The 12,502-nt window shown below is 42.3% G+C and overlaps 1 protein-coding gene across 10 annotated transcripts in view; it reads left to right on the forward strand.

Annotated features, from left to right (window-relative positions):
• The first annotated feature begins 1,658 nt into the window (after positions 1 to 1,658).
• FAM193B (family with sequence similarity 193 member B) overlaps positions 1,659 to 12,502 on the forward strand; it is a 50,397-nt gene continuing 39,553 nt past the window's right edge. For 5 of the 10 annotated variants that reach the window (XR_012486713.1, XM_074292253.1, XM_074292254.1 and 2 more), the window contains exon 1: positions 1,659 to 1,991. Coding sequence is in view for 8 of the 10 variants with exons in the window: in XM_074292253.1 (XP_074148354.1) it covers positions 1,725 to 1,991 (267 nt within the window). In the remaining 2 variants the exon portion in view is untranslated. Of the gene's footprint in view, positions 1,992 to 2,516; positions 11,378 to 12,502 lie in introns of those variants that run through there. The other 5 variants (XM_074292259.1, XM_074292251.1, XM_074292258.1 and 2 more) reach the window with 5 other exon arrangements.

Here is a 12,502-nt window from a genome sequence, read left to right on the forward strand (position 1 = left end):
TCAGGTCCTGAGTAACTAGGTGGAGTTGGCAGAAAAAAGCCTGAAGTGCAGATTCGATTACTCCCTAAGGCAAGCAGGAAAGGGCACCAATGGGGATCAGTTCAACCTTGTAGTGCCTCTGTCTGTGGGTAGCCCTACCTTGTAGTATTCAGTCAGAAATCCAAGTTATGCCAAGCCCCCGAGGTTTAATTTCTCCTCTAAATGTGTCGATGGCCCACACAATCCTTGCTGAATCCCTGTTCAGGTTAGCCTGCATTCTGCTTCCTGGTGTCTTTCTTCTCACCTCTCCGCCATACCTCATAGTATCTAAATATATACTCTCCCAAATCTGGTGTCTGTGGTTTCTGTTCATTTTGACTGTAATCTCGTCTCCTAAACAAACCTATCTTTTGGCAAAGAGAGCGGTCACTGTGAGATCTGCACATGACTGCACCTGGCACCTACATCAATCTCTTCATTTGGTGCTAAACTTCAAATCAGCTGGAGATGTGGAGAGAGAGAAGACTTGAGAATGAAAACAAGACTGTAAATCCGAGATGCTAGAAAGGTTTTTGCAGAAATAGAGGGAAGAAGGGCTGCAGTAGGAGTGAATTGTTTTGACCTTGTGGCATTTGAGGTACTTATATGCCATGTAATTAGAAATGCGAAAGAGCAATGGGCCCCCGATGGTGGTGCGGATTAGGGAGGGAGGCGAAATCTGTAAATAGAGAGCAGAAAGTCATTTGCCTAGAAATGATGGTTAAATTCGAGTTAACTAATGAGGTCATTAAATGAGAGAGTGTAGAGAAAACCGAGGCCCTGGAGCAGAATCTCAGGGCTAACATCCGGTTACGAAGATCCAGCAAAGGAGGCAGAGAATGAAGCATCAGACAGGTAAGCGGGGAATCCAGGAGAGCAATGTCCTCCAATCCAGAAAAGGCAGCATCCAAAAGGAGTGAGTAGTTAATTTTTTAAATTTCTTATGTGTCTAAAAATTCTTCCCTTAAATCTCACTGTCATCTGGGCCTCAGTTTTGCTAATCCATAAGATGGATCTCTATGATCTCTATATTCCCTCTAAGCGTTAAGACTCTGTGATTCCTCTGGACTAAAACAATCACCGGCCCCACAATTCACTCCTCGCCTTGCCCCTCCCTTAACCCCTCCATCCCCTAAATCTCGTTCTCTTCTTTCACAGCCTCTCACGTTCACTTTTCCCCGTGCGCACATCCATCGTCCTTCTCCCCTCAAACCCATCTCTAGCCACAGCTCCCCCCTCTTGCTCTTCTCCCGAATTCTGTTTTCTCAGCAAAACAACCTCAGCCCCCTCTTCCCACCCCTCCCTCCTCCAAACCCCAGTTCCCCTTTATCACTTTAGCCACCTTTCCGCGCCTCATCCCGTCCCGCTCTTCATGCAAGACCAGATAGACAAGTTTCTCCCGCTGAGACTGTAGAGAGCGGCTCTAGGGTTCCCCGCGTTCAGATCGAGAGGACCTGGGTGATGCCCCGCCCCTTGCCCCGCCCCCAGCACGCCGATATCTTTGCCCTCACCCATCATGGCGGCCATTGCGGCTTCAGGGCTGGCGGAGACGCTGGGGCTCCGTGACCTTTAACCTGCTGGCAGCGGGCGGAGGGGGGGAGCCGCGGGCGCCGCCATATTGGCTGTTGTCCTGTCTCCGGGAGCGGCTGTGGCGGCGGGAGCGGCGGCGGCGGCGGCGGCGGGAGCGGTGACCCAGGGCAGGCAGCATGACGCGGCGGCGGAACAAGCCCGGAGGCGGCGGCGGGGCCGGCGGCGGCGGGGCCCGCAGGGAGCGGACCGTCGGGCCGCCCCCGCCCCCGCCACAGCCCGAGCCGCCCTGCCCAGGCGCTGGCGCGGGGCTCCCGGACCAGGCGGCTGCAGTGACGCTGGGCGGCTGCGAGGAGCCCGTGCGTCCCGGGCCCGAGCCGGGGCTGGAGCCGGAGCCGGAGCCGGAGCAGGAGCCGGAGCAGGAGGAGCAGGGCCCGGCCCCTGAGGTATGCTCTGGAGCGGCCGCCGAGGGCGGGCGGGCGGGCGGGTCCCTCCCCTGCGGCCCCGCATCCCCGCCTGCAGCTCGGACCGAGCAGGACCGGGCTGGGCAGGGCAGCGCCCCCCTGCAGGTGGCCCCGCGGCGGGCTCTGCCTCCTCTCCTGGGCAGGGCTTCAGGGGCGAGTGAGCCGCGGTCCTCCCCTTGCCCCTTCCCTGGCAGCTGCCCCACCGAGCTGGAGGGTGACCTTCCCTCCGCCTCGCAGTCCCTCCGCACACGCCTCCTCCCCGGTCGCCGCTGCCCGAGAGTCCGGGAGGGAGCGCGAGTCCTCAGGTGCAGGGGCGCCGGGATAAGGAGCCCGGCTGCCCGCCCCCTGCCCGGGGGAGGTCCAGGGGAGGGCGACCTCGAGGGCTGGGGGTACGCAGTCCCACACCCGGGCTGTGCTAGCCAGCTGGCTTCTCACCCGCTCACTGCCATCCGATCCTTGGATGGGGGTAGGGGGAGAGGGGAAGGAGGGAGCGGGGACAAGTACCTCCTCTCTGCCTGAGTCTCAGCCCCACGCCCAGCTTCCGAAGGCCAACTGGCTCTTTCCTCGGCCCCTCCTTGGCAGCTGATCCTGGGGAGAGGGAGAAAATGAGAATGGCTTCTCCGCTGCCACGGTCTGTCGGGGCTGGACCGCTGCTCCGGCCACGGCTCACCCTAGTGTTGAGGCGAATCTTGGTCAGGGGAAGGTAGAAGTTGCCCCCAGGAGAGGAGGTGGAAGAGGAGTCTGACTTGCTATCAGTAGACCCCATGCCTGGAATTTGGAGTTGAGGACTGGGGGGTGAGGGAGGGAAGGAATGGGAGCTCCAGTTGTGCCTGTTGATCCAGATGCTTTCAGGCAAAGGAGATGAAATCAGGGGCAAAGCGCTGGGTACCTTGTCAGTGCCTTTTCAGGTATTTGGGAGGCTGCGCTGCCTGTGCTACAGATTCTCCAGGAGACACTTGAGAATCACAGGGACAGGAGACTTCCCCTCGGCTTGTTTTAACAAAGAATTCTGGAATTAACCTTGTGGAAGAGAGGTAGGCTGCAATCCGAAGGAGACTTGGAGGGCTGTGTGCACTGGATGAGGTGGGATGGAGATACATTTTGTACTGCAAGAACCAAACATCTGTCAGCAGAGGAGTGTTTGATGGCTCTTTTTTCCTTTGAGGTTAGTGGGCCTGGGAGCAGGCAGAGTATGTCACCTTTGTTACTATAGCTGAAAGAATTATGCATGGAAAGATTGGGATTATTTTGGGGGGCTATTGAGAAGTCAAAGGTGGCTATGAGCTCTTCTCTAAAACCCATTTATCTTCCCAGCCTCTTTTAATTTTAAGATCATAAGCCGTTAAAACAATTTTTTTCTCTGATTTTCTGCAGGTCTCCCAAAATAGATTCATGGTGAAAGTATTTTTTATAGAAATTCATTATGTATTTCAAGAGTTTAAAGTGTTAGAATATATGCCTTAGTCTGGCTTTTGTCAAAAAATTATTAGGAGGTAGTTGTCTTGTAGTCCTCTTGGGAAATAAGTTCCCAATTCTCACAAACAGGCCTTATAGTAGTGGCCTTAGCTGTGAATGATCGGTTCTGGATTCCCAGTTCTCCTAGTGATTTATTTCAGTCTTACTCAGGTTGCATAACTTCTCTCCATCCCATAATATCCCATCTATCTTTCCACTTCTAAAAAATTAGGACACTGATCATTGATGCTCAGGGTGAGAGATTCATCCCGTGTAAATTGGTTTGAGACCCTACCTGAGGCTTAATTGCCCTGCCTTCAGACAGAATATTGCCATGTGAGCAATTGGTATGATGCTAAAACTTCTCTTTTTTCCTCCTGGTTTCTGCTGAGGCACAGAAGCCTAGTTGGGGAGGCTGTTCTCTGATTTAAGCACACAGACAGAGAAGTACTATCATTCACCTGCTTTTTTTCACTTTCTCAGTGCTATGCATAGGGGATAAAAGGAGGCCTTTGCTTGAGCATATTAACCAGAAGCTTTGTAATAGTACTAAATATATTAAACTGCGACAAATTTTTTTTTTAAGGGACAAGTAGTCTTTGTAACTAGCCATTTATACTGAGTCCTCTCTAGGAGTGGAAGCAAAGGGTTTGGTGGGGCCTCTGCTAAGATCACCTCACTCCTAAGACCCTCATTACCAAGTTATTTTTAAATTACTATGCTAGCAATTACTCTCAGCTTACCTGAAAAGTTGGCATGGGCTTCCTTTGGTTCTCTCAAGTTTGCACCCTAGGAATACACTCTTGTGAGACTTTTCAAAACGAGGATTACAGGGCCATGAATCAGGAATGAAAAATGAGAAAAAGACTATTATTGTTATTATTAGATCATCCTGGTCTTTCTCCACTCCCCCTTTCTCCTTGGGCCTCTGATCCCCTTGAGTATATCCTCCAGGGTTTTGCCCAGTCTAGTTCGAAATGACTCAAGAGACTAGGTTTTTCTTATTTTCTAGATGAGACAATTCCCTAGACTCTTCTTATGCCATTCCCATTCACAGAGTAGTTAGTATCTTGATAGTTTTGAAATCATTGCATTAATGTTTTTAAAATTGTTTTATTGTTCTAAATTCCTTTCTGTGGAGTGTTCCTCTTAGATCTTAGGGTTTTCACCCCCTTCTAACTTCCTTCTCAATGGATGACCAGAGGATCATAGATCTTTGAGCTAAAAGAGACTTAGAAATCATCTAACCTATAATTGCCTTATTTTATAGATGAGGAAACAGATTCAGAGAAAAATGATCTGCCTTTGGTGGCACAGTTACTTACTGAATGGGCAGAATTCAAACTCAGCTTTTCTGATTTGAAATCTTATGTTCTTTTCACTAGCTTATTTTGTGTTCATTTACATATCCAATATGTAATCATATTATAGAGGAATCCTGAGATTTTTATATATGGAGTCTTATTTCTGTTCAGTTTCTATGTAGGATTTAATCTTAAGATTACAGATACAAATTCCATTAACTTGCCTTTTATTAGGTTTCTAACAGTTTGCTCTTACCTGAACACTTCCCCCCAAAGCAAAGAGCCTCAGAAGAAGCTGTATCATTTGCTTCTACTAGAAAGCATCTTAAAACATTTTTCAAGAGATTAGCCTCCTGAAATCCGGTTTCTATTTGGGAGCTGTTGCCTGTAAATAAATAGAAGCATACTAGGGTCTAAATGTCCCTCAATCCCATGGTACTGAAGGATTTCTTCTGGATATGGAGTTGGTTATAGAAAAGTCAAGGAATTCACCTGTCTTAGAGAATAAATGGCTAGTACAGTAACTGTGTCTCTTGTTTATAATGGGGTGAAATGGAAATAATAACATATCTAGCTCCTATTTTAAAAGTATTTTTCCTGTGAACTAATCAGTTCAAGTGTCACCCTCATTTTAAAGACACAGAAATTCAGAACAGTGAAATGACTTACTAGGAAGTATATTAAAGTTAGGATTTGAACCTAGTGTTTTTCTGACTAATTTAGCATGCATTCCCCTAGATTGCTGTTTGAATTTAGAGTCAGAGTAAGTGGGTTTAAATCCTGGAACTTACTGCCTTGTGTGATCTGAGGCAAGTAGCTTACTTTGGCTCCAGTTGTCATATTTGTCAAATAAAGGGAATTGGAACCATATGATCCTTGAGGTCCTTTTCTGCTTGAAATTGTATGACCCTGTTATTTTAGCTTGAGTTGCAGGTATTCTATCATCTTATGAACTCTTAGCAATTTCCCTTTCCCCTTCCCCCAATTCTTGTAGTGCAATTGGCTGTTACTTATCAGTTAATTCTTAAATCTTTCCTACTAAAAGCCCTTAGCATTCAAATTCTCTCTGTAATTTTTCCCTTCCTAGCTATACTAGTCATGATAAGATCTTGAGAGGTGACAAGTCTGCACCTTTTATAGCCAAAATATTCTTTGCTCCAGTGGAAATAGAAAATGGAGACATGGGAGTGAGTGTATGACTTATTTGTCCTCAAAGAAGACCAATGACATCAGGAGGGTGATGTCTTGACTTGCGAGTGAATTGGATTTAAGTGAGGCAGAACTGAGCAAAGTTATGGAGCTAAGTTGCATAGCTTTTGCATTGATAGCATTGGTCACAAATTAAGTCCTATGCTGGAAGCTCCAAAAGACATGAACTCATTTCTTCTAGGGCTGAAATGCTCCTCTGCTCGCCTAAACATTGTATTGTAAAAGTGTGATAGCAGTGCCCTCTTTAATTCAAATGATGGCAATACCCTAAAGTTTCTTAGTTACAGATTTACTGAATCCTGAAAATAGCATGTTAGCTGTGAAGATGGGAAATCTTCTTTAAACAAGATTGGGCAGGTCTGTCTTTCTTGCTAGAAGGCTATGTAATATTGATCATTGGAAATAGATTTGCTAGGTACTGTTCTTTTTCAAAAGCTTAAGTTGTCAGCTAATGAATTGGCAATGTACTTGCTGCAGATTCTCCACATGTTGACTTGTACTGAATTGTCTTGTCTCCTAGAGCTGATTTGGCAGCTTCAGTAGGAATGTTGGTTTGGCTTGTGTAGGCAGTTATGGAAAAGCTTAAAGGTGTTGAAGTTTATTTTATTTTATTTTTTAGGATATAGCTCAGTAATGGCTATTTACAGTTTTCATTGGAAAAATTTAAATGTCTCAATACTCTTAATTACTTTGAGGCTCAATACATCCCAGCTTCTAGAGCACCATGATACTCTGCAGTTTCATGTTGGTATTGAATATTTTTGCCTGGGCTTACCCACAGAAGTGCACATCATTTTTCTTTTTCATTAGTATTTTATTTCACTATCATGAGAAATTGGAAAAAAGAGTCTGCAACCAAAAAATGTTAACTGCTATGGACAGCAGAGGAAACTGCCTGGTGGGTTCTCAGCAGCCATTAAGACTATTGTAGATGGATTCTGCTTCTTGCAAATATCTCAGGAGATGGAAAGTAGGGGCAGAGGAAGGGAGGATGGACACCAGAAAGTCTGCTTATCCTCTGTATGGGCAGTCCAAATATATCCAGCTCTCTGTGGGCTTTTCAGAGTATAAAGGTAGCTAGGCAATGCAGTGGATAGATTCCTGGAGTCAAGAAGACCCAAGTTCAAATCCAGCTTTTAATACTAGCTGTGTGATTGATCCTAAGTCAATCACTTAACTTCCATTGGCCTCAGTTTCCTCTGCAAAATGCAAAATCTTGCTTATGAAGATCAAATGAGAATATTTGCAAAACATTTTTCAAACCTTAAAGAAGTAGATAAATGCTAGCTGTCATCGCCTTTTAGGATATGGACAGTCCTATGGATAATCACTGGACCTCGTCTGAGTCTTGCTCTGAATTTAGGGACCATTATCTCATCAAAACACATTTCTTTTACTACACTTTCTATAAAAGCTGGACAATTCTATTGACTTCTAAGCTTTTGGTTTGTCTTCTAGGTCCAAAACATATTAGCCAAGTAAGACCTATTGTTTGTTTACTCCCTTCTTCAAAGAATGACTTAAATCATTTCTATTGATTAGTACATGACTAGATAAATCAGTACTCTGCTTTTTTTGCCTAGAGACTAAGACCAAAGAAATGGTTTGATGTTTTATTCTTCCATTACTTTCTAAGGGGGTATTTATTGATTGAGACAGTTACTTGTGCTTAGCCAGACATTGAAGAGTTCCCAAATCTGGGTTGGGTGAGAAAAAAAATGTTGTGGCAGAGTTGAGGATGGAGGCCTTTGGTGCTGGGAGATCATTTATTATTGCCATATACATTTTTTTTTTTTTGAAGAGATTACTCTTCATTTAGTTTACTAGGCAGTATGCTGGCAAGAAAATGGTGAATGTAGAATCCTTAGAAAGGAGTGCTTCAAACTGCTGATTGAGTCATTCCAGTTGCTTTTGAAAGAAAACCTTGAAGCTATTGTCTATTGCTAGTGATAATATTTTGGGGAAATTTGGGAGTGCCTGAGAGAAAAAATTTGCTTAGAACATTTTCAAGAAGAATTTTGACCCTATTGAAGAACCATTGGGTAGACTATGCAACTTGGATATGTCCTCAACAAACAAATGTAGAATCTTGGGTCTAAAGAGATCTTGAAGCTAAAGCACTACAATCTTTTTTTTTTTCTTTTTTTTTTCTTTTTTTATTCATTTTTCCAAATTATCCCCTCCCTCCCTCCACTCCCTCCCCCCATGGCAGGTAATCCCATACATTTTACATGTGTTACAATATAACCTAGATACAATATATGTGTGTAAATACCATTTTCTTGTTGCACATTAATTATTAGCTTCCGAAGGTATAAGTAACCTGGGTAGATAGACAGTAGAAAGCACTACAATCTTAAGTGTTGAGAGTAAGAATTAAACCTCAGGATAGCTCTTAGCAACTTCCTGGGAATCAGGAAGGTTGTTATAGATCAAGGAGCTTGTCCAGGAGGGCTGAGATTTAGATCTTTGATTCACGATGTAAGAAGGAATTTTAAAATTTGCTTTGAGCTTTTTCCCCTCCTTGGATTACTAATGTATTTTAAATACAGTCTATTCCCATTACCAGATGAGTAAGATTTCCAGGTACTACCTAAAAGGTAAGGAAATCAAATGATTGATGATTGGTCAGAGAGCAGAGGTGAGGATTCATTAGCCTAATTCCAGTTTCTGTTCTCCTGGGGGAAAAAAAAACAAAACTAAAACTGTAAGGAGTTTTTGGGAGATTATGATTTTTACGTAACTTTTGCAAGATACTGCTACAAGAACAGATTTAAAAGAAAAATAATTGTAAATGTAGCATGGTGCTTTCCTTTTTTAAATCTTATTTTACCACAAACCAAACTCTGTGAATGAACCAGAGAACAAAGTAGATACATTGTCACCAACTTCCTTTGGTTCTGTAACATTTTCAGAAGGTTGATCAAAATGTTTCAGTTTAGGATTTCTTTCTCATGTGTCAGAGAATTGATGGGCTATATTGGAAAACTGAAGAATATAAGCATAGCTGAAAGTTAATGGTCTTCAATATTGCAGTGCCTTTGAGCTGACCTTTCTGTGGCTTCTTATTCACTCTGGAATCCAGTACAGATAGGCTATGCCCTGGGGATGAGCTCTTGATCTTCTTGATGGCAGAAACAGTTTTTGCTTTGTCTTTGTATCTCCAATGCTTAGTGCAGTGCTTGATATGTAAGTGCTTAATAAATAGTTGTTCAATGATTGGTCTGTACAAAACTGAGTTGCATCTAGAGGTCTAGAAAATGTTTAATAGGTTAGGTTCAGTTTTCTCTGAGGTTCCTGATTTAGAGCAGGTTTTATTAGGGGATTGAAACAAGATGACTTCTTGAGTAGACCTGAAGATATATGGCATCTTCTCCCCCCCCACCCCCCAAAATCAGTTGATTCTTCATGCTTGCCCAGATCTAGATAGATGTTCAGAAAATTCCTGGACTGACCAGTTCAGAGGTTAGCATCCAGGTAAGGGAAAGAACTGTAGGGAGATAGGGTGAAGGGGCTAGTTAACCATTATGCTGGGCTTTTGGGTATAAGTAATTGTCATATTCATATTTGGTGGAATAAATCCTGACAAGAAATATAGTAGGTTCTCTACTTGTGAGTAGAGTGTACCACTGTTTTCTGTCACAGACAATGGATGTTTGCTGCCTGTTTTGTACCTCTGAGACATTTGTACTCTTCATTGGTAAACCAGTGAGAACATGTTATACCTGTGTTCTCCATGAGTTTGAGGCTCATTTTTGTGAGTGGTAGGTTTCTAGGGAACCATACTTGAAGTAAGAAGAGAAATTGGTCCAGTCAGATAACCTTATGCCCCTATCATCTTGCCCATATATTTCCATCCTAAGACATAATAGCATTGAAAACTGTGAAATATTTTTTGTGCATGCCATTGGGTTTTCAAAGAAACAGTTTGTAATTGAAAGAAAACTGATCCTTAGCCTGCACTAGTGACATAGTAGTGCTTGAAATGAAAGTTTCCCCACAGTCACTGGGAGATGGGTTTTACAACTTTTTAAAGATTAGAGATGGGATTCAGAATTCACTGAAAAGGAAGGGAACTGGCAGTAACATGCTTCTTTTCCCTTATTGAAGCTATGATTAGAACCAATATTGAGTGAAAAAGAATGGGCTAGGGACAGCTAGGTGGTGCAGTGGATAGAGCACCAGCCTTGAAGTCAGGAGGACCTGAGTTCAAATCTGGTCTCAGACATTTAACACGTCCTAACTGTGTGACCCTGGGCAAGTCACTTAACCCCAATTGCCTCAGCGAAAGAAAGAAATTGTTATCTGGCAGTGGTCCCTTTTGTTTTGATATGCCAAGACATTTGCCTTATGTCTCTGAAAATTTTTCTGAATGACTTTTTGACAGATAACTACATATATATTGAATGGAAATTAGTTATACTAACTCCTATCCTATTCTAGTTTATGGAAAGAAGAATGGGTAATAGGAGCACTGATTGGTGAAAATGTGAGAACTTATTTGTAGGAACACTTGTTAAATGGGCGGAGCACAGGAGTTTTAATGTTTAAAGCATTGTATGGACACTTCTCTGTTAAAGTCTTTTCTACATCATCAGATGATCTTGGAAGTGGTCTTGGGTTCTTAAAGCTTATGCCTTTGTAGGTCAGCTCAGTTTGGAAAGCCTTTGAATATGCTCCTTGTTAGAAATTATCTTTTGTCCATGCTAGTAAAGTTGAGATAGGCTCATCGTGAGGTTGGTCACCATGTAATTTTTTTTTTCTAGACCCAGATACTCATAAAGTCTGTCTATTCAGGCAGAGAAAGTTTGTGATTTGCATCAGAAGATAGAGCACCCATACTTTTGGAGTCATGGATCTTTAAAGTATTTGAAGTAAGGGACCTACAAAAAGTTGAAAATGCAGCCAAGATGGAACAGAATAAGTCATTAGGCTCAATCTTGGGTGAGAACTTGGGAGAAATCTTTGAAGCATCTAATGTTCACCAGAACCTAGACCAATAGGTAGGATTAGGAGCTAAATGTTCCTTGGTCTTTGAATAATTGCAAAAAGTCAGGATTGGGAGATGGGAAAATGGGAAGTTGAAAAGGCAGATTTTTACTGATTGAAAAAATATTTAATGTTGTTTTTTTGTTTTGTTTTTTTTAAAAAGTGAGGAACTGTGGGCACAATAACCTGGAGAAAATATGATTTTCCCTGAGAGCAACTAAAAGTGTGAAAATAGAGAAGATCCTAAGATGCATACCAAAGCAGCTGTCAACAATGGAAGAAATTCTGAAAGTAAAAACCAAATGAAGAAAAGTACAATTGTCTAAGTAGATTGATGTGACTATACAAGGAATTCATTGACCAGTTTAGGTTTTTTTAAAAGACATGTACAGAAGGTGGAAGCAAGAGCAGGTAACTGAGAATACATATGGAAGTCCTTTAAGAATATTAAGAATGTGGGGCAATTAGGTGGTGCAGTGGCTAGCGCACTGGCCCTAAAGTCAGGAGGATCTGAGTTCAAATGTGAACTCAAATACTTGATACTAAATTAGCTATGTGACCCTGGAAAAGTCATTTAACCCCCAATTGCCACCTCTCCTTACCCCCTCCTAAATAAAAAGAATGTTAAGATATGTGAAAACCTAGAGAGAAATGAACCTTTCAGGGAATGCTAAGAATAAAGAAGGGGTGGGTTGCTGAGGGCAAAAAGATCAGCCAAGGGCTGGGGAATACTACTCAAGATAGGTGGAATTATGATAACAGGTTGTAGAGAAAAGGTAGAACTGTTCAAACTCTTTATTTTGCTTTTGTTTTTCTTCCAAGGACAGTGAACTTTAGATTAGGTATTATAGGGGGAAAATAGTCAATAGGAATTTGAAACTCCAGATAGGAATTTGCTAAGAAAGCACCTAGGTGTCTTTATTGCTATCAGGAGCAGACTAACTATATTCCAGGATACTTGAAAGGACTCGAATATGTAATTGATCTGGGAGTTATCAAAGGATTTGAGGCAAAAGTTCTGGTTTTCAAGGAGGCTGGTGAGTTTATTATTGATTTTTTTTTTTTTTTGCCCATATATGTGTATTATATAAATTATACCCATTTATCCAACATAATTTTTAAAATTATATTGATGTAATTTTTGCCTTAATTTCTGAATACGTACCAGCAATTCAGATCTCATAACAAAAAATAAAAAAGAAAAAGGGTAAATGTGAAGTTGAGCAGAACTAACATCAGCTAAGTTTGTCAGTATATGTACTATTCCACACCCATAGTCCTGAATCCCTTCAAAGAAATTGGAGACAAATGTGTTTCCTCATCCACAACGCTTGATGAAATTTTTGGAAAAATTAAGCACTTCTAGAAACCAGAGTGTTTTGTTTACCATTTTGTAGAAAAATGTAAGTTATATGAAAACAAAAAAAAATACCAATAAAACTAACCTTAGTTTCTTTTTTGATAATAAAATATTAGATCAAAGAAAGCCATAAGTATTATATACTTATATTTCATCAAGGCATTTGATAGTCAAGG

This window comes from Sminthopsis crassicaudata, chromosome 2 (assembly GCF_048593235.1).
Source record: "Sminthopsis crassicaudata isolate SCR6 chromosome 2, ASM4859323v1, whole genome shotgun sequence".
Classification (NCBI taxonomy): Eukaryota; Metazoa; Chordata; class Mammalia; order Dasyuromorphia; family Dasyuridae; genus Sminthopsis; species Sminthopsis crassicaudata.